The sequence below is a fragment of the Lipotes vexillifer genome, unplaced genomic scaffold, assembly GCF_000442215.2.
Source record: "Lipotes vexillifer unplaced genomic scaffold, Lipotes_vexillifer_v1.1 scaffold743, whole genome shotgun sequence".
Taxonomy (NCBI): Eukaryota; Metazoa; Chordata; class Mammalia; order Artiodactyla; family Lipotidae; genus Lipotes; species Lipotes vexillifer.
Window position 1 is genome coordinate 463,104 of NW_006779070.1, and position 22,418 is coordinate 485,521.

At 49.8% G+C, this 22,418-nt stretch overlaps 1 protein-coding gene across 2 annotated transcripts in view; it reads right to left on the bottom strand.

The window, feature by feature from the left end:
- The window catches only part of ZBTB16 (zinc finger and BTB domain containing 16), a 195,146-nt gene extending 185,746 nt beyond the window's left edge, over positions 1 to 9,400 (bottom strand). Inside the window, exons 1-2 of one of the 2 annotated variants that reach the window (XM_007452206.1) lie at positions 9,229 to 9,400; positions 4,802 to 6,159 (exon numbers count right to left, since the gene is read on the bottom strand). In XM_007452206.1, coding sequence (XP_007452268.1) covers positions 4,802 to 6,069 — 1,268 coding nt within the window. In that variant the 5' untranslated portion in view covers positions 6,070 to 6,159; positions 9,229 to 9,400. Of the gene's footprint in view, positions 1 to 4,801; positions 6,160 to 8,523; positions 8,602 to 9,228 lie in introns of those variants that run through there. The other variant, XM_007452207.1, reaches the window with a different exon arrangement.
- Between the last annotated feature and the right edge of the window lie 13,018 nt (positions 9,401 to 22,418).

Here is a 22,418-nt window from a genome sequence, read left to right on the forward strand (position 1 = left end):
CTGCTGTTGCTATCATTATCCCACTGCATACTCTTTTCCAAATAGAATGTCGTTTGACCTCAGAGGTGCCTAAAGCTGGCAGAATGATAAGAGAGGACCAATAGTTCAGGGCAGCTTCTAAATTCCCCAAGCGGCCTAAGCCAAGGTCAACGGCTATTGATCATCTACATATGGTCAACCACTGAAAACCGAGCAGCCGGCCACCTGAAAGACGCCAAGGCAAAGGGCCAGGCAGAACCCTGACATCTCAGCGATGTGGCTCATGCACCCTAGGGCTGGCCCTGGGAAACCTCTGAGAAGGGCTGCACACCTGAGTGGGGGAAGCAGGCTGAGCCCACCCATGTGGTTCCTGAGCATCCCTGCAAGAACCAGGCAAGAGTTCCTACTGTGTGTGTGCAGGATACACACTGTAGCTGTTGATCCAAGGGCTTGTTGTCTGTAGAAGATCCAGAGGCTCCTGGGAAAGCAGATCCCACTCTGATTCTGCAGCACTAAATTCAGAAACATATTAAGACCAAGCTATGTGAGCCCGGGGAGACAGGACCATGAGGGCTGTGTTGACACTTAAGTCGACCACAGCTCCCCGTAATCTTGTCCCACGTATATAACTCTAAGGAGGAGAAGGTGCACCTGGCCTGGTAGAGCTGGTCCCTAGATCAGATCCTGACAAGTCTACATGCAGAACAGGCTGTGCCTTTCAGGAAGAGAGAGACAGAACAGAGACCGAGCCTAGGGAAGCAGAGTCCAATCCTCCTGACGTGACCCTCCCTCCCTCAGACATTACCCTCTGTAACATGGGCCGGCTTGGAAGGTTTTAGGGTCCAGCACTTACTCCTGCATCTGCCTGCACAGATCTGCTCATCTAGCAGGTCTTCTGATTGTTCTGACTGCCTTCTCGATCCTTTAGGCAGGTAAACCCTGTGTGATTTACCCAGATAGCATCTCTGTGGGCTTTCCATCAATCCACAGCTACATCTGACGTTGTTTTTACATCTCACCATGCACTGCAGGGAACACAACTTTATAAAGTTTCATTCAAACTGTCTGTCGGGCCAGCAGGCTCCCCTCTCACCAGCTTGGGACCAAGTTGTAAGGAAAGCTACTGATGGTTTGTTGTAGACTCAAACCCTCCTTCCTGCATCCCTTCCTAACACTCTCCCCTTCCTTCCTCTCCATGCCCTTCTACCCCCCCCCCCACCAAGAAGAAAGACAACAATAACTAGCAAGTACCTAACCTTTACCTACCAGCCTACTGGCTTAACAACAAAATAAAATAAATCCTGTAGCCTGTTATTTCATCATGTTCATCACTGTCACATTCACAGCCGATTCCACAGCCTCCTGACATCAGATCTCCCACTCTGATTGCTCGGCCTTGCCTTTTTTGTGTGTGCTACGCTGGGACTTGTGACGTGGGGGAAGGAACAGAGAGCAGTAGGAAATAGGGAAGTTTCTGCTTGTCTCTCAGACCTTAATCCTGGAGGTCTGAGAGACAGGGAGAGAGGAAAAGTATCCCCCCAAAAAGCACACCTGATCAGGAGCCAGGGGCTGCCAGTCAGAGCGAGGGCGGAGTGTACACGGGAACATTCTCTCCACCCTTGACTTCCTGAGACCTCACAGCTCTCCATCCAGGGCACAGCCCCAGGCTCCAGCTTCTTGGGCTGCAGCAGCCTACTTTCCACCCTCAGTCAAAAGCACAGTCTCCGTGTCAGCAGCCCACAGCGTGATGCCAAGGACGCCAGGACTGGCGGCTTGCCATCACAAGCTCACAAGGACGGGGATATCCTCGGCACTGCCTCGCAGCCAACTCAACCTGTCGATGGCAGTGCTGTGGACACTACACACTAGAACACAGAGCCAGGTGGGGCGATGCAGAGATGAGACCCAGGTGAGACGAAAGTCTCAGGGTCCCTTCCTCACCCTCCTGGTTACTAAGTGCCAGTCACAGCTCCAGGGATTTCTGGATGTTACTTCGTTAATTCAGCATCCCACCCTACAGACCACCTGCATTTTAAAGAGAGTAAAACAAGGCTCAAGAAGGCTACCTAAAGTTGCCAAGCTCTCACTGCTCTATACGGCTAGTTCTGCCACCCATGCTCTGACGGGGTAGACCACAGCCAGCTCTCCACCTCTCCCCAAAGGAACAAGGGTCCCACAGAATGGGAACTTGGAAACCCTGGGAGAGTAATAGCTTTTGCAGCCCTCTCAGGTAAAAAGAAGCAAACAAGACCCAACAAGAAGCCAGAAAAAAACCCCTGCTTTCCAGGGAACAGAGGCTGGGAGCAATGGGTGAAGGTAGTCAAAAGGTACAAATTTCCAGTTATAAAACAAATAAGCCCTGGGGATATAACACACAACATGATGACTACAGTTAACAATACTGTATTACATATATTGAAAGTTGCTAAGAGAGCAGATCTTAAAAAAGTGCTCAAGGGAAAAAAAATTCCTATGTACGGTGATGGATTTTAACTAAGTCGACTTATCATAGTGATCATTTCATAAAATATACAAATATCAAATCATTACATTGTATACCTGAAGCTGTTACATGTCAATTATACCTCAATTTAAAAAATTACTTTCCTGGGACTTCCCTGGTGGTCCAGTGGCTAAGACTCCACGCTCTCTACGCAGGGGGCCTGAGTTCAGTCCCTAGTCAGGGAACTAGATCCCACATGCCGCAACTAAGAGTTCGCATGTTGCAACTAAAGATCTCGCGTGCCGCAACTAAGGGTTCGCATGCTGCAACTAAAGATCTCGCATGCCACAACTAAGACCCAGCACAGCCAAATAAATAAATAAATATATATATATATATATATATATATATATATTTATTTATTTATTTGGCTATTTTTTTTTTAATTACTTTCCACTATACCCCATTTCTCACAGCACATAACTGAAATAATTCACATCCGGAGAAGATGATCATCTATCTGGTCAAGTTTGGGGAGAGGGTTTCCTCTTTAGGAAAGTTTGAGCAAAAACAAACACAACCTCGGTCTATTTCTGAGCAGCACAAACATCACAAAGACACACCTTAGTGGCGGTTACTTTTCGCACCCGGCCGGAAAAGGATCGGCTATGTTTAGCTCAGCAGCACTTTCCACAAGGTAGGTCTCAGAGCCCCCCATTAAGCGGTGTTGGAGCAGGTTCCAGCTCAGCTTGGGGTAATCAGATGACCACCAAATGCCTCCACCTCCATGCCCCCACCCACTCTCCTTCACACCCCCTCCTGAATGGTCAACAGAAGAATGGGGGGAAGGGTAGAAGAGGGCAAAAGTGAAGAATCCACCCAAGATCAGGAAAACAGCAGGCAAGAGGGTGTGCAGGGAAATGTTATCACAGACGGCAAGAGAAACTGGACTTCTTGACACCATTCACCCGACCCAGGAACCCAGGGCAATGTGATGGGCATATCCTTACGACAGATGGGCAGATGAACACCGAACTCACTACACCCTCTGTGTTTACTCAACTTCTGATAAGCAATTTTCAAAACCCTCTGTTCTGTAGATATGATCCTCTTTGGAACTGATGACTCCAAGAGGCAGCCAAGTGCAAGAGGGTTAAGACCTGAATCTGAATCCAGCTCTGCCTCAGTATCTATATGACCCTGGGAAAAGGTCTTAGTACCTTCCTATGTAAAAGAACGTCATCCACCTGGAAAAACTGCTGTAACAAAAACGTGACTCCATGAGAAGCACTTGAACCAGGCAGGTCATAAAAGCTATTTCACAGAAAAAGAAACAGAAGCCAGAGGGAAGCCAATGCTAGCCCAATGTGGTATTTAATTCAATGTGAGTAGGGAGAGGTTAAGAATAAGGCTGCACGCTGCAAAACCAATGTGTCTCCTACCCATCCTTCCCCCTTGAATTTAAATCAACTCCCTCGAAATGTGTTTACAGGGACAGAGAATGAGAAGGGAGAGGAAGCAATGTTCCTGGTGATGAATGTTCACCAGGAATGACGTTTGGAACCTGCAGCTGCTCTTGTGATCTAAGCAGCCTCCAGCCCCTCCCATCCTCCAGAGCTGCAGACAGGCTGCCTTGGCAGGAACCACCACATGGGTACTCAGGTACCTGAAACCTGGCTACGTGGCCAGATCCAGGCCATGGGCCCTTCTTCCTCACCCCACTTCTCCCTCGCTCCACTTGATGAGTCACTCCAGGCAAAGGAGAACAGACCCAACAGCAGGAAAAGCAAAATGGGAGCCCAAATGCAAAAAAGAGAGGAAAGTGCCTAGTAAGAAACTGAGCACAGGGAATGCCCTGGCAGCCCAGTGGCTAGGACTCTGCACTTTCACTGCTGAGGGCGTGGGGTTCAGTCCCTGGTTGGGGAAGTAAGATCCTGCAAGCTGCTTATGGTTTCCTTTGCTGTGCAAAAGCTTTTAAGTTTCATTAGGTCCCATTTGTTTATTTGTGTTTTTATTGCCATTTCTCTAGGCTGCACAGCGTGCCCCAAAAAACAAATCAATAAAATAATTCATTAGGTCCATTTGTTTATTTGTGTTTTTATTGCCATTTCTCTAGGCTGCACAGCGTGCCCCAAAAAACAAATCAATAAAATAAAATCATATTTTTTAAAAAAAGAAACTGGGCGCATAAGTTCCCCAGTGTTTAGGAAAGACCGAGGCCCCCTCACCACACCTGAAAAGTGTCCCCCCACAGGTGGCTTTTCACAAAGAGCAAAGACAACAGAGGAGCCAGGCCCCAGGCCTCGGGAATGGCTGCGTATGAAGGCAGGGTCAAGGCCAGAAATTCAAGGTCAGGGTGATGGGTACAGAGGGGCCTACCTGTGCTGCTCCACGGCCTCGTTGTCAGGAAGCTCCACCCCGCAGACGCTGCACTGTTCCCCGACAGTGCGGCTCTCTGCCTTCATGCCCACCGCCAGCTCCCCCAGCTTGCTGAACAGCTCCCTCTGGATGAAGCCCTGGGGCAGCAGACCCCCATAGGTGCTGAAGTCCATGGAGACGGCCAGGGTGGGCTGCACATGGAGGCCCGAGGTCACCGAAGACGGCACGCTCAACACGGCATCGGCCTTGTGGTTGGGCAGCATGGAATAGATGCCCAGGTGTTTCTCAGCGGGGGGCGCAGGGGGCTCCGGTCGGCCTGGGGGACCCTGGCCAACCTCGGTTAGAGGCGGCAGCTGCTCGGCGCTCTCCTCACGTCCATAGTGCAGCTCTCTAGCGCTGGTGATGACACTGCTCCGAGTAGGGGTCCCGGGTCCCTCCTTGCCCCTTTCCTCAACCTTGTCCCCCATCCCGGCTGAGATGCTAGACTCGGCTGCCCCAGGGCTGTCCTGGCCGGGCACCTCATCCACCTGCATCATCTCCGGCTTCACCTCGGCCACCGCAGGGTGCCGCCCAACCCCAGCCAGAGTCGGCTCCTCAGGCCTGGCAGGCAGCTGAAGAGCCCCCTGCAGGAGAGACTGTCCTATGGTCATCAAACTGTCCACTGCCGCCTTGGTGGGACTCATGGCGGAAAGGCCAAATGAGGTGGAGACGGAAGGGCTCTGGTCCACCATGGGCCCAGGGAGGCTCTGAGCAGCTACGCTGGCGTACCCACTCTCCTCGCTGGAATGCTTCGAGATGAAGATGTTCTTGAGATACCGAGCTTTGCGGTCCTCTTCCTCCTCGGCCCCGCCGTCCGCCATGGTTGCCTCCGTGTCATTGTCGTCTGAGGCCTGGATGGTCTCCAGGATCTTCAGGCACTGCTCCTCCAGGTACTCGATCTCCAGGATCTCAGCTGCGTACAGCAGGTCATCCAGGTCCTCCGCCTTGGCTTGCAGCGTGGCCGTGTACGCATACTCCAGAATCTGCTGGAAGGTCTTTGGAGAGAGGAAGTCCAGAGTATAGTGCTGGCTGTTGCGGTGGAAGAGGATCTCAAACATCTTGCTGGTGCAGGCCAGCACAGTCCGGTGGGCATGGAACTCCTGGCTGTCCACCATGATGACCACATCGCACAGCGTCCCGGCCAGCCGCATCTGGTTGGCCTTGCAAAGGAGCCCCGTGGGGTGGCTGGGGTTCTGCAGCTGGATCATGCCCATCTTTGTCAGATCCATGGTGCTCCCCGAGGCTTAGGCATGAGGCTCTCTTTCCTTCCTGGCTCTGCGTGGCAGGGCAAGGTGGGTTTCCTGGGCCAGTGGAGAGGGCTAAAGGGGAAGAGGGGGAAAGAGGCAAAAGAGATGCAAGAACAAAAGGAAGGTTAGTTAGTGTCCCTAAAAGTAAGAATTCAAACACTAGCACCTCCCCCAAACCTGCAGCAAGACAGTCTTGGAGATTTTAATGGAGGGGAAGTGGCTTCCTGGAAATCTACGTGTCTGCCTTTACAGGCCCAGGGATGATGAGAGTAAAGAGAAGCTTCCGCTACAGCACATGCCTAACTCACTGCTCTGTGACATCTGTTAGATGAAGTAAAATGAACATTACAATAGAGTCCTGTGAGTCTTGGGCTTCCTTTAAGTCTGAGGGTGGGGGGCTCCCGTGCAAAGCCAACACTGATTATGAGAAGTTGCCCAGCACTTAATTTAAAAGAATAAGGATTTAACCCCTTCCTCTAGTCAGTGTAAGCACTCAGTTTCACTCTCAACACGCTGTGCAGCAAAGCTCATCTTGGAAACAAAAGTTTTTCTAAATCCTGCCTCACCGTGGTAGCCCCAGGAGCAAAACCCAGCCCAGTTGGGGCTATAGCAGCCTGGAGTCGCAGCCCACAGAAATCTAAGGGCAAGGCTCTCCTCCTCCAGCCCACCCCCTCACCCTCAGCCAATGCCTTCCTGCATCTCTGTCCTTCCACTCTTCTCAGAGCTGCAAAGGACTGATGAACCCATGCCCTGACCTCCTCCTTAGGCACTAAGAGAAAGACACACACGGCCCATGTACTAGCTTGGCTCACTTCTGCCCACTGCCCATGGGTACCTCAGAGTGATTGCATGTGTAATCCAAAATCTCGACTGTGTGTGCATGCACCAGCCAGAGAGGGAGAGAGAGTTAACACATGTGCACACTTATACAATATGGCACACTTATCCCCTGCCCACAAGTGCCCAGTAGTCAGGAGGACCTGTAATATGTGGGCTAGGTCATGGAGGACCTATAGAGAGGTCCTAGGAAACATGCACCCCTAGGAAACATGCACATGCTGGGAACGTGAACTCCAAGTGTACCCCACAGGCTCCCAGGAGTGGGCAAGTCCTGTAACCCGGAGCAGTAAGCGATACTGTTAATGGCTTGGAGGTGCGAGAAGTGATATTGGCACCAGCATCTATGATGGGAGTTACATTGAATATGAAGGGAAAACAGGGCTGGAGACAAAGGACTCTCCCAAAGTGCTGTTTGGGATCGGTAACAGGGCTCTGAGACTCACAAACCTGTCTAAAGAGTGTCAGAAAGACCTCACAGGCCCAGGTCCCTCCCAGTCTCTGCCTAGCTGTGGCCAGTATTGCAGTGAAATGAACTGGGAACAACGCAGAGCAAGGGCTCTTGCTCGCTCTTGGAACACTGCTGGCCTCCGCCCCCAAAAGGAACACTATTGGCTCCAGAGCCACAAATGTTACTCGGAAAGGGTTAACAGGACGACTAATCAAGACACTTTTGCTCCCACTCTGGGGTGGGAACTGAGGCCATGGGGTGGGGGTGGGGCAGGGGGTGGGAGCGGTGACCATTCACCCGCGCCTTGCCACCATGCGCTTCCCCGCAGACTTCGTGGTTGCAGAGAACCAGGAGGCAGCAATCGAAGAATGTAAGCTGGGCTACCCGAATATCTCCCCCAAAACAAGCTCCGTGGGTCCTGAGGGAAATCAGGGTGCCCTGGTCAGCCGTCCCCGCCACCCGCGGCTCGGCGCCCGCGATCCGGCTGGCGCTGGCTGCAGCGCCCAGCCCCGCGGCGCGGGAGAAAGCCGGCGCTAACCCGCTCGAGCTCCGGGGATCGATCGCGCTCTCACACTGCCCCCCACCCCGCGCCCCGTTCCCAGCCGTCCCCACGGAGGCTTGGAGACGACTTCAGCAAACTTGGGGAAGCAACTTTTCCGGGGAAGCCAGACGGCAAAGAGAAAGGGAGCCGGGCTAGGGAAGAGGGAAAGCGAAAGAGACCCGGACGAAAGGCAAGAGTCCGGGCGGGCCGGACGCCTGGGCGAGGGCAGCTAGAAGGCGGACCCGCCTTGCGAAGAAGTGGAAGCACAAAAGCCCGACAGCGAGTTGTGGGAGGAAAAGCGAGAAGGGATCTGCGGGCCCTCCCTCTCCGACCCTGGGCCATGACCCCAGAGAGCGACGGGCAAGGTCCCCGGCCTCAAGCTGGTGGCGCCAGCAGCCGGCGCGCCCGGCCGAGGCACGTTGCTCGCGTCCCGGGGAGCAGGCGAGCGAGTCGGTGCCGAGCGCGTCTGTGCGTCCCAGTGGGTCCGCGGGCCGGCGAGATAGTGCGCATTTCGAGCGCGTGTTCCAGGGGCTGTGCGAGCGAGCTGCCGGCGCGCCGGGGTGGGAAAGGCATCCCGAACGCATCAGGTGCAGAGCCGAGCACCCACCGAGCGCGGCCGGGAGCGCACAGCGAGCTCCGGCGCCACGGCCGGTCCAGCCGAGAGCCGAGGAGGGCCCGGAGCGCTGGAGACACTCCAGCGCTCCGCCACGGAGCCCCTCCCTCCAAAACCGGGGGCGATTAAGTCCAATCAAGAAAAAAGACCCCACCAGGTTTTGCAAAGAGAAACAAAACCCAAGTGACTCCCAGTCCTGCTCCCCTGGCACCCAGATCCACTCCTCGGATCCTCCGATTCTAGCTTCCCAGCCGGTGGGCGAATAAACACACAAATAAACCACAGCCCTATCTCGCGCCCGCGCACCGGTCGGCATACATATGAGCACCCACCGGCTGCCGGCTCCTCCACCGGCCCCTGGTGGTACAAAGCCTCCTGATTCCCAGCCCTCTGCTTGCGCCCTCAGCCCCCGCAGACCGCTCTGCCTCCCACCTCTCACCCCGACCGTGCCCTGCAGCGGAAGGGCTGGGGAGGCAGCTGCGCCCAAGCTGACAGCCGGGGCTCCCCCTTCTAGCCGACCCCCAACCGCCGCTGTTGACGGCTGCGGCAGCCTGAAGGGAACAAGCCGAATAAAATAAGGCACAAGCCCAGCGGCCGAGTGGCCGAAGCGAGCGCGCCACCCCAGACCTCTCCAGCCCCGGGGCGCCCCGGCGCGCTGCTATCGCTGGGCGGTGCGCCCCTCCCCGGCCCCCCACTCACCACTGCCAAGCCGGGCGCCGTGGGATGGGTGTGCGTGCCTCTTGGGGGGGTGTGCCTGTGTCGGGAGGGGTGTTGCTGGGGAACTGTTGCTCTCGGTATCACGGCGGCAGCGGCGGCATCGCCCGGCAGTTCGCAGTACCCGCTCTCATCGCCCTCAACTCCTCTGTGCTGCGAGGTTAGCAAATCACCACCGGCTGCGGAGCCTCCGCCGCGTCCCACGTCAACGCCGAGCCCCCTCCCCTGCGAGGCCCAGGCGCCTCTCCATCTTTAGTGCTGGCGGCCGAGCCCGGCTCCCTGCCCACAGCTGACCCCCTTCCCTCCTCCCTCCTCACCCCTCCCGCGCTGTCCCCGGGCTCAGCCCGCAGCCCGCCCCCCCCCCGCACTGGCCGAGCCGGCGCGCTCTCCCCGCCCCACCCCTCCCCTCCCCTCCCCTTCCCTCCGCTTCCCTTCCCTCCCCTTCCCTCCCCTCTCTTCCCCGCGCGTCGCGCTCCAGGCTTCGCCTGACATCTAGCTGCTGCTGGGGCGCTGGCGGCCGCCGCTCACCGGCCAAGCCGAGAGGAAAGAAGGAGCTCGTGGAGAGGAGTGCCAAGGACTCGGAACCCTTAGTGGGTGCAGTGGAGGTGAGGGGCGAGGAGCAGCCCCCACATGCAGCCCCATGTTTTTAATTTCCACTGGAAATGGGTTTTCTTTCCCCCTGCTGCGCCAGACGCGGAGTTCGGTCTCCGGCTCCAAAGTTTGCCCCATTCAGTGCGTGTCATCTCTCCTTTAACTTTTTCTCCGGGCTCCGGGCGGCATCCCCTGTACCCCGACATCGGTTTTAGAAGGTCGCTTTCCCGGGCCCCAAGCCCAGGCCTTTTGTGCCTCCCGGCCTTTTGAGCATCCAGATTAGCCTCCGAGTGCAGAGTTCGCGGGCCCGGGTGAACCAGGTGCCAGCGGGTGGGCGGGGATCTATGGTCGAGGGGAGACTCCCCATTTTAGCTGTCACGATCCCTGGAGGCCAAGTTCGAGTCCCGAGGGAAACTTTTCTCCCTCTCAGTCGTGAGCATTTCCTGGGCTTCGCCCCCCCAGCCCCCACCCCCCACCCCGGAACCTGGCTGGAAACACTTCCCGAGAACTGCGGTCAGTCAGTTCAGGGCAAAGTCTTCAGGGGGCGAGTGAAAGCTTGAAAAAGCTTCAGGCCCCCAAAAGTGCCTCCTCTCAGCCAGCTGCTCCACTTAAGAGGGTGGAGTTGAGGTCCGTAAGCCCAGGGTAGAGCAAGCAGAAGAAATGTGCCCTCCCGCGGGCTGCGGAGAGTCCCCCTTCTCTGCCCTTTCCCTGGAGCTTGGCAAAGGTAGGAGACAAGAGGTGGGAAACGCTCTTCTGGGCACAAACCTTGACTGCCGGCTAATGGCAGTCAAGGTTTGGTGGAAAGCGCCCTCCCTGGGTCTCCGGACAGTCAGCCCTGGAGGTCGTACAGTCTTAGCAAGCCGGGTGGGTCTTCAGGCACTGAGTCCTGAGTCCCATCCGTCAGTCCCTGACACGTGGGGTGGTTCAGAAGTTTCGCGCAAGACTCACGTATGATCGCATCCCGCTGCGCGCCTCTGGCACTGCCCCAGACCAAGAGTCAGGCCCCAAGAACTGAAGGGTCATAGAAGGTGGCAGAAGCCAACTAGAGGCAAAAATCCACTTCCAGCCTCGCAAGGCCAGTTGGCTGGAGTTTACATCAGAACTGATACGGTTCACAAGAGCTGCTAATGGGGTAGTCCCAAAGACAGGCGATTCCATCCCAGCAAACATCGCCCCTGTCTCCTGCTCGCAGGGGAAGTGCTCAGACCTGCAGGAGTCATGGGAGAGAGGATGACCTGTGAGAAGCCACTTGAAAGTGAAGGAAGGGAGTTAGTTATCCTCTGATAGGAGAGAATACAGCAACGTCTGACAGGTGCCTGGGAACACCCAGTCCCTGGGTATTAGATTAACAATAAAGAGCAATCTATGAAAGGACTATTTTTCTAGCTAAGGGCTACAGTCTGTAAGAGGAAAGGAATTTAAAGAAAGTTAAGAAAGAACTGGTCTGGTAGTTGAGCGGTTAAGACTCTGCACTTCCAATGCAGGAGATGCAGGTTTGATCCCTGGTCAGGGAACTAAGATCCCATGGGCAGTGTGGCGCAGCCAAATACAAAAAATAATAATAATAAATAAAAAAGAAGAAAGAACTGATCTGATAAACAGCAAGGACTTACTGTGTAGCAGAGGGGACTATAGTCAATATCTTGTAATAACCCATAATGGGAAAAAATCGAAATATACATATATGTATAACTGAATCACTTCGCTGTACACCTGAAACTAACACAGTATTGTAAATCAACTCTACTTAAATTTTAAGAAAAGAAAGAAAGAACTGGTCTGCAAGGAGAGCAAGAGGAGAGAGGTACAAGGAGAGAAGACAGTCCTAGAACCTCACCAGGGAAATGGAAAGAAGAAAGAATCATTAAACTGTTGCGCCTCTGCCTAGATGGTACCTGCTAAAGGTTGCTGCCTCACTGTCCACATCCACCTACCGGCCCCTCCTGAGTGCGGCAGCAGAAGCACACAACTGACCCCTGATCTAATCTCCTAGTAATCCTCAAATCAGAGTAAAGGGAGACTCTCTGGAAACAATGGGAAAGAAAGAACCATCCCTCCATGGCCCTGGACCGCCCCCCTCCACCTCCTTGCCATATTCACGCTATGTGAAAATCTCCCTTGCTTCATAAACTCAGCCCATTACAAAGCCCAGCCCTTGTTCGTAAGTGTTAAAGAGAGATTAATGCCCGAATTTAAGAGGTGGAGAAGGTAACGAAAAGGAGGAAGGAAGGCAAGGCTATGGGCTGAGTGCCAGCATGGAGCTCGATGCATTTCCACTTAGCGCGCTGAAAGCTGGCTGCACAGCAGTTTGATAAGGTTTATTGGGCCCAGATAAGGCGGCAGCAGCTCCCCCACCAAAAGCTATGTCCTTGGGCCCCCGGAAGGCTGATGAGAATCCACAGTTCAGAGATTTCTTACGGCAGCACCTAAAAACCCGCAGGATGGAAAATTACAACAGAAAAATGCTCTCTTTTGCTCTCTCTCTCTCATGTTTATATATTTGTAGTAGGTTTTTTTGTTTTTTTGGTTTTGTTTTTTACTTTTTTTCCTGAAGGGTGTGGTAAGAGAAGGTGGGACATTAGTTTTGACACATCCTAAAAATAGGATTTCAGTCTTACAGAGAGGTCATCTTGGAGACAGAAGAAGAGATGAGTCGACCTTTGGGGGGAATTCCATTGCTAAGTCTTCTTATTCCCTCATGTCCTCCTTTACTCATATACCTCTAGCTGGAAGCAGCCCTTCAGTACTCAGGTTGTGGAAGAGGAGGGTATGTCAGGTCCAAAGCGATCTTACAGGAAAGAGACAGTGGGGATAATACCTCATTCTGAGCCCTGATCGTGAATCTTAACACATTACCTATATTGTTTTATTTAATCCTCATAACTGTCATAATGCGGGTACATATTTCCCCCATTTCTGTGGATGGGAAACCTGGGGCTCAAAGAGGTTAAGTGCCTTACCCAAGACTGTAGAGCTATTAAATATCAGAGCTGAGACTTTAAATCAGACCATTCCAACTGCAAAACTCATGATCTTAACTTCTAGATTATACAGCCTCCAGTGGGATGGAGAAAAGGAAACAAGGGCTTTTGATTTCCCTTCTCCTCTCACTCTACAGAGGCCAAGGTCTCTGTAGCAGCCAGCCAAGCTGGGAACCAAACAGTTCTCCATTGAATCAGGCCACCAGGTAAGCAGACTTAGATGCCCGATCTCTGCACTTTCTTTCCTCCTCAAAAAATCTCAGGCAAGGGAATCCCCTGGCGGCCCAGTGGTTAGGACTCCATACTTCCACTGCGGTTGTTGGGGGGGGCATGTTTGCTCCCTGGTCGGGGAACCTGCAAGCCGCGTGGCGTGGCCTGAAATAAAAAAAAAACAAAACCTCAGGCAAAAGTTGAGGAGGGAGTTTTGAATTACAGTAAAACTCCAGTTAAGTAGGTGCCCAGGAAGGAGGTGACTGCGCTGTTTTGCGAATATCCTGCTTGAGGGGTTAGGAAGATGTTACAGATCATTTTGTTCCAGCTTCTTAGTTGGAAAATAGTTTTAAAATTGAAAGGTAAACTTTCCTATCATGATAAATAAAATCAAGGCCTCCTACCTGTGGGGGAGGAGAAGCTACTGTGCATTTCTCCAAAACCTTGTGATGGAGAAAGAATGAAGCATTTTGAGGGAGGGATGCAGGCAGCGAAGCCCCTGAATGGACAGAAGTAGTCTCCACAATGGAGAACTCCAGGTTGCCACCAGAAGATGCACCAGGTTGTCACATGTATTCTCAGATCTTTACCCCACTGGTGACTTGGGGAGAAGACATAGCAAGCCTATTGTGTCCATGTTTGGAGTCAAAGTATCTTATAATGTTGCAAGGTCATCATTGAGATATCTTCTAGATAGATACAGATGATGTAAAAAGCTAAGCAGAGTCAGGAATTCCCTGGCAGTCCAGTGGTTAGGACTGGACTTCCATGCTTCCACTGCAGGGGGCCTGGAATGGATCCCTGGTGAGGGAACTAAGATCCTGCAAGCCACAAGGCTCGGCCAGAAAAAAAAAAAAAAAAAAACCTAAGCATAGTCAAATTTGCCCTCAGTACATATGTTGATAGTTTTCTTAGGTTTGTCTTTTTTTTTTTTTTTTAACTCAATTCTTCCATGTCACTTCCTTTCATGCCGCCTCCAAAAAACAGAAGGGGAAATAAAGGGGTGATGTGCGGGTTCTGGTTAGTTGAAGCCCAGAAAACCAAATAAAAATATGGCTTCTTGGATTAGTAATTGCCATCCTTTTCCCCCGTGGACACATGGTTAGTGATGTTTACACCTGGGCATCTCTTCCAGGTACTAAGTATGCCCTTCTCCCCTGTAAGTCAGAGAGTGACATTTCAAAGGGAGAAGATGAGGGGTTATTCCTTTTAGCCCCAGAGGCCTTGGGTCACTGCGACCCCAAGATCTTTGTGATTGAGGAAGAGAAAGCTTTTTCTTCTCTTTCTCTCCCCAACATCTTGCAAATGGTGTTGGGACCTAATGTTGTCAACTCAAAGAGCAAATCTGAGTTGTTATTAGTGCAAAGATCCCCTGAGGGGGTAGGCAGTGTGGATGAAATCTGCAATGGATGTTATGGGGAAGTGTGTTTATAATTATAATGGGATTTAATGTACACCGGGACCAGATGATGGTAGCCATTTAAAAAAGAGATGCTTAATAAGAGAGGTCCCTTAATGACAGGCAGCAGGGCTCAGGTAATTATGAGAAGCACAGTGTTTCACTTGGTGTCACAAACCACGTGCCAGGTTTTATGGGGTTCCTAACAAAGCTTTGGGGTGAGACACAGCAACCATGGCTGTCAGCTGTTGGGCATAATGTTTTAATGCTGTTGTCTGTGAAAGGGGCATTTGCACTCAAGAGAAAGACATTTTCTCCCTTTCAGATATACACAAGCAGAAACACACAGGCCCCAGACCAACACCGAGTAGTTTGGGCGTTTTCCTGCAGTCTGATTTTTTCTGAGAAAGCCGCGGCCTCAGTTTCAAAATTCAAATCTTGTGGCTGTCGCGGGGTGCATATCGTGTGCATGAAATGAGGCAGCGTGGCTCCCATTGCAAGTAACGGGAGTCCCACGGTGCAATCCCCAGACGCCACGCTGAAAATTACCCCCCAAGTCCTCATCAGAAACAGGGTTTTTTTGTTTTGTTTTGTTTTTTTTAACACTTTGGTATTTCTCTGTGGGGAGGCCAGAAAGAAGGGAAGTATGTAACATTTTCTTATGCTGTGTAAATAGCCAACTGTTTAACTTGTGAGGTGTTTAATGTTGCAGATTTGAATCCAGGGCAGCTGTTTTACAACAGGAAGCAGCCATAGTTATGTACACAACCTGGAAGGGGCTGCAGGGTGAGGGTCACACTCCTTGAAGGTATCCCCAGAAGCACCACCGTCCAGAAATACAACTCATGTCCGAGTTGCATCATTCTATATATATCTCACCTGACTCGATAGAAGTATCTGAAAACTAGCGTGTTTATCTAATATAAGCTTCATCCATGGTTATGATGTTGTATATTCACAAAGCATATGGCTAGTCTCAGAGTCCTTAAAGCAGAATCTTTCCTTTATCCTGACAAAGAGAAAAGAGAAGGGATAAAATAAGTGAAAACTGAACTTCCAGTCCCATGCTCTCAGAGGCGGAATTTCTGGAGAAGGTACTCTTCAAATAAAAGTGGTATGTCGGGGGTACGCAAGCCACAAGATGAAATGATTTTACTCAGTGACAGGTAATCTAAGCCAATCATGTTCAAATTATTACAGCAAAACAAACGTTGGTATCCTGTGGAGTGGAGTTCAAAATTTGTATGAATTTTTAAGAGAAAATGAGAGACTGCCTTGGAGTTCTCCCTTGAGGAAAGCTCACTGCCTTTTTCCCATTAGGGCTGAGTGGGTGGGAGACTGGGGGATGCCCTATGGGTGAAGGTGGCTATGGGCTCTGAGCCAGACACTTGGACTCAGGCTCCCTCACCAGAGCAGGTTCATTCATCTCTTTGGGAAGTTCATTGTTGGATCTTTGATGTAATCTTGTCCACCCCACCCTCCAGTCAGAATTAATGTCTCCCTCCTCCATAAGTCCGTTCACACTGTTTAAACATTTATCGTAGTGTTGATCACCATCTGCCTTGTAGGTGACTGAGTTATGTGCATTCTGACCACCCCCTCCATTGTGAGTTTCTGGAAGGCTTGGTCTCAGTCTTGTTCAGCTTGGTATCCCCACTCCCGGTCCTCAGAGCCAGCACACTGTCAAGCAGAGTAGGTCTCAATAAATGTTCATGAATGAACTAATTGAATGAATGCATACATGCATGAATAAATGAATGGACGTAGACACCAAGGGTTTGAGGAATTTGGGAGAGGAGGGACCATTCTGTACCCTAACATTTAGGGCAGAATTCTTTGTCCCTATGGGTTTTTCACCTGCCTTTGAAAAATCAAAGGGATATAGGTAAGGGTTGAGGATAGCTCTTCCATTTAATTGTATACAGCTCCTCGAGGGTATAACAGGGTTCTAGTTCAATTTATGTCTCCCTCGGCGGCCTAGAACCAAGATTTTCTCAGTATCCTAGGAGCACTAATAAATATTTATTAAATTGCATTGAATTGAAATGAATTGATATGAATCCATACTACCTATTACTCTCACAATGGCCCTGTACTCCCAATCCCAAACGGCTGTTACTTAACCAGTCCAGGGCCGAGAGGGAGCATCTGATCTCCTGCTAGGGACCTCGGTGAGTGGAGGACTGCTGACTGAGTCCAGAACTAGCACAGGAGATTAGGCACCAGTACAGGAAGTATTATCCAGTATGGCAGAGACTGGCTAGCTCTTCTCCAAATGTCTTCCTGAGCACACACTGGATTACATTTTTCAGCTTACCCTGCTGCTAGGTACGGGCCATGTGATTGAGTTATGGCCAATGAATGGATTGTGATCAGAAGTCCATCGTGCCACTACTGGGAATGCCCCATAAACATTCCCATGTGGAAATCTCCAAGCCCTTGCCCTTTCTGTGACGTGACCCCACGAGCCTATAGAAACCTTGAAAGCTGAGTGATGAAGATGGTGGATCCGAGATGGAAGGAGCCTGGATCCCTGAACCACAACTTGGAGGGCGGCTACCTGTCTACTGAGAACTCCCATTGTGGACTTTATATAAACAAGAAATAAACCTTTGATGTCTTGAGTAGGTTTGCCAAATAAAATGCAAGTCACCCAGTTAAACTGGAAGTTCAGATAAATAATGAATAATTTTAATATAAGTATGTCCCAAATATTGCACAGAACATAGTTATACTAAAATTATTTGAAATTCAAATTTAAATTGATGTCTTTGTTTTTACTCCATCTGGCAACCCTAGTCTTTAGCTATTATATATTTTAGAGTTTGTTGACTATAGTAGCTAGCATTACCTTAATTAGTACACTAGTTTCATTTGTCAGAAGCAGCAGGGCCATGGCACCCGCACTGGGATTCTGGTCTGGGACAAGGGGCTGACTCCAGGTCCTCTTGACAGTTATGTTACATGTAGGGCAGGTCCACTGAGAACGGAGCATCCTGTGTGGACAGGACCGAGTGGAAAACTAGGAAAGATCCCAACAGCTTCTTGTTCACCCTTTTTCCTATGAACCTAGTTTTCTTTAGCTACCTTTCCCACTAGACTGTAAGTTTGGGGAGAAAGATGATTGTGGGCTTTACCTCTGTATCTGCAGTACTTGGCAAGTGGTAGAGTTGAGTTCTTATTTGTGATGGAAAAGCTGCATGGCTGGTGGGGAAGGGCAGATGGGAAGGCATCATAATGTGTACCTATCCAAGCATTTGAGAAATAAAACTAGGACTAGCTGAGAACACTGTTAAGCCAATGATTGTGTCTTCCTCCACTTTCTCCTTTGTCCAATAAATAGCCAGTGTAGTAAAAAGGCTGAGAACTTGGGCTCTGATTTACTTACATGGGTCTGTTTTCAAATACCACCTCCCATTTCCTAGGTCCTGGGTGATTTGGGGTTCGTTATTTAAACTCCCTGAGTTGCAATGTCCTCACCTGTAAACTGGGGACAATAATGGTACCCACCTCACTAAAGTTGCTAGGAAGATGCACAAGGGGTACCTGGCCACAATAAAAGTTCTGAAAATGTTAGCTATTATTAGCAATGATGTCAGGTTCTCTTTCTTTTCACTCTCCCCCTTACAAAATGCCTTATTATAAATAATTGCTATAAGGTCTGTGAGAAATAAACTTTAAATCTCTTGAAAAGAATGAAGGGTGATCTGTGATTATTGACATATCGGTAGCTGCGAGCATGTTTGTAGCCCTGTTCTCCCAGTCTTGTCCCACCTATTTGGTTAGGATGAGGCAAAAAGGCAAAGGGAGAGCAAAGTGGGGAGTGCAGGGGGAGGTGTTAATTTTCACCTCGGAGCATGACGTGTTGATTAGTGTTTATTAGTGTGTACGTACGCTAAGCGCAGCAGTTCGGTTTCCTTGAGTTAAATAGCAGTCATGCCCAACTGGCTCTCCATGTACCATTACTCCAGGTGATTGAGCCAATTTCTCCCTCTGCCATAAGTTTAAGTTGTAAACCTCTGAGCCAGACAGGGAGGCAAGGATGGGCTGCCTGTTGTGATTATTATTAAGCTTTAGGATTGCACTCGCAAGACCAGGGGGTCTGCAGAGGAGCCCAGGATGAGGCAGGTGCCAACTGCAGACGCCCACCCACCTACCTCTGCCTAGTCCGGTTGTGCTGTTCACTTTGGTCTTGCAGAGAGGCTCAGGTCCACCAGCCTGGGGTGAGTAATCTCTTGTGCTGCAGAAATGGTGAAATGGCAGGGTGTTGTCTGTTGCAGTTGGCTGGGGATAGGAAGGGACATTGTGGGAAATCTGGAAGAGTGTTGTTCTAGAGGTGCCATGGTATTCAGATTTTGTTCTCTTGGCCATATATTTATTAGTCAGACGCTAAGTTATCCAGCTGTTACCTGCCGGGACAGTTGCTAGCTGGTTCACCCAGACCATGTCTATTTAGCATAATTGTACTGGAGACCAAGCGTCACAGAGGGTGGCAGGGCTGGAGGAAAGTGATAAGCAAGCTCTCTCTTTTCCAGTCCATATTTCTTTTCTTTTTCTTAAAGGAGCCTTCTTCCTTGTTGATTAATCAGGAATTGGCAGGCATGGCAGATCCCCGAATGTGGGCAGCTTGCTTTGCTTTTCTAAACAATTTAGTCTCTGCAAAATCTCTAAGAAAGGAGGCCACCCCGGAGACTTGAGGTGTTTGCGTTGCTTCTTTGTTTAAAATCCAAGTGTACCTGTGATCCCTTCCTGGGTGAAGTATGCAGTCAAAGAAAAAATATTTCTGCCCTCAGACGGTTACAGTCTAATAAGCAAGGCTGGAATCAAAAAGGACAGGTGCAGGGGCTGGGGGCAGGCAGTGTTGTAGTAATGCACTTTTTTTTTTTTTTTTCCAAAATAAAAGCGGATGGTGTGAGGGAGGCATTTGAGTAGACAAGCACCCTACAAAACCTGCTTATGAGCAAAGATAACAGAGTAACCAGTGAAGCCCAAATCTGACCTCTCCATTTCCTCTGATTTTGTTAAGCCCCTTCCCCCAGTCTCTTGGAGAGGGCCCTGCCAACAGGATGATAAACTCTGCAGTTTATGTAGAATGAATATTACAGTATTTGATAGGCTTAAACAAATTTAAGTCATGCCTTCAATTTATTTTTGCCATGACACGTATCAAATACTGCTTGCAAGGTAATAACCACGGGGAATAAGCAAGGGCGCTGACCCCGTCACAGGCCGTCTCCTTTATCCCTCAGATTATCCCGTGAGGTGGTAGTGTTGTTATTCCCATTTTACAGCTAAAGAAACTAAGTTGGAGAGAGGAAGCAGCCTCCCTTTGGCCACACAGCTAACGAGAGCAGGCAGCCAGCTCCCAGCCTCCAGAAGCCACGTTTGGAACCACTGCCATGTACTCCTCCTCTCTGGGTTAATTTCCATTCCTGGTGGCAGAGTCATTTGGTCTTTCATCAACAGAAGGGAAGGAGGTGGACTGAGAAGATTTGTAAGCCACAGAGCTTTTCTAATCTAACCACCAGGCCATTAGAAGTAGGGGGGGAGTCTGTTTCTCAGGGACCCTCACCCACTTGCTGGGGAATAAGAGTGCAGGTCTGTCAACAAGCTTTCCCCGTGATCTGACTTTCTTTACAATTCCCTACAAACAGTTAGGGAAAAGTAATTTTCCAGCATAAACCACTGGGGAAGCAGAAGAGGAAACACTGGGGAAGAGCTTTACCAAGGAGCATCCTTAGCTGCGAGAGAGTTCAGGGAAAGATTCACGCAGCTAGTGTAACACTGCAGGAAGCAAGAGAAGGGAGCCCAGGTCCCTGAAGGGAGTAGTCAAAGGACTGTGAAGGTGCTGCTTGTAAGGAGACGGTGCATCCTGATCTTTTTCTTTCGCACTGTGTCCTCTAGGGTTAAGGGAGGAAACGAGGCAGTGGGCTAATAGGAAAAATGGGCTGTCTGGTGGAGCTGTTGTATTTATTTCCGAATGAGGATCCACGAGGTCCTCCTGTCCATTCATATGCATTAGGCATGACTAGAAGGCAAGACAGTTAACTTTTTGATGAGCATTCTAGGGCTTAGACAACCAAACAATGGCTGCCCTCTGCAAAATGCCCAAAAGACTCAAACCTGAAAGGGATTTAAAACATCACCTAGTCCAATCTCACCATTTTACAAGAGAGGACGCAGAGCAGAGAGGCAGAACAATGCTCCCAAAGCCATGCGGTCAGTTAGAGCCAGGACTTGGGACCAGAGCCCTTTCGGGGGCCACCATGAGAATGTCATTGGAGCCATTCAATCATTCTTGGAAATTCTGTGAAATTACCTCCAAAGTCTCTCAGTTTCTGAGCTGTAAAATGGGAATAACAACAGTACCCACCTCATGGGGATTCATAGCAGTAATTTTCTGAGTCTTCGGTTATGGCATAACTTGCCCATAAGAGTGAAGATTTGATTTTCCAAAAAGCTCAAGAAGTTGATGAAGCTAGAGAAGAAAATTTGAAGTCAGAACTAGTGGGACTGGAAGGCAGCGAGACTGAGATTCTCCTGTGGCTCATGACCCAGCAATAATAGCCATATGGTTGTAAGAAATACAGCATCTTTCCCAATGTGACCAGTTAAAAGCACATAATATACATTTGGAGATACGTTATCTATCTATATCTGTGTGTGTGTGTGTGTGTGTGTGTGTACATACATATACATACATATATATCCATTCTGACATATCAGTTTAAAACTGAATGTTATTTGATAGTCATGTTTCCTATATGCACAATCCATGAATGTGGTCCTTTGGAGAACAATCTTATGGAGAGAGAAGCAGCATGCCACACCATCTGGGCTTTGGAATCAGACTATGTGGGTCTCAAACCCAGATCTGTCATTTAATAGTGATATAAAATTTGGCAGATTTCTTGACTCATGTCTCGGTTTCCTCATCTATATAATGAGGATACCTAAGGTCTCTGTAACCTCAAAGAAGTTAAGGAATTTGGCCACGATCCCACAATTTGTAAGGGACAGAGCTGGGATGTAAACCTAGGTCTATTGGATTCCCCAAACTGCTTCCGTCCTGGACGCCGCTCTGCCTGCACTTAGGGAAGCAGAAGACAATTCCCTACAAGTAAGATTGGAGAGGAGGTCTGTACCCTGCCCAGTCCTGTCTTTTCAAAGCCATCTCTTACACCTGTACGAAAGAAGCAAATAGGTTAAGATCACATATGATTCTAATGATGTATATGTTAGGCTTCAGTTTTTTAAGAAAAGGCCTCTCCCACTCCCTCACCCATGTCTAAAATTAAAATGCCAAAAATATTACCAGGAAGAGAAATTTGGTGAAAAGCAGGAAAGACTATAAATTGACTGCAGAGTCTCTACTGCAAGACATGGATTTTTCTGATTTATTAAAGCCCCATTCTATAGGAGCTCCTTTCAAGGAGAAGCCCTCAAATAAACTGCACCAATATTTGACTGTGTGGAAGCTCTTTCCAAAGACTTAATATCCTATCTTCCCAGAAAGAGAATTTTCCCTCTTTTGAGTTTACTGCCTATTGAGTGCCCTCAGTAACAAAGAAAAAAGTAATCATGAAGAATGGTAAATTTTCTTCTCCCCTAATACTTCTTTGGAACATTCTGGAATGTTTCCTTGTTGATTTTTTTGGTGAGGCAGATTGAAGAGAGCATGGTGAAATTATAAGAACAATGATTTCAAGTCAGAAGACCTGAATTCAACACCAGCTTTGCCAAACACTTCCTGTGTAACCCTAGGCAAGTCACTTACCCTCTCTGTGCTTCAATATTTCCCTCTGCAAGAATAGAGATGTTATATGGAAAATGTCTCTGACCATTTAAAGTGCTTGCCCAGTTCTTTGAGAAGAGCCCTAAGACCTGTCCCTAATTTACTGTCTGACTTTGAGCAAGTTACTTCCCCTTCCTTGGGGCCTCAGTTTCCTTGTGGAAAACATGAAAATTGCCAGCTCGAGCTATGAAATCCAATA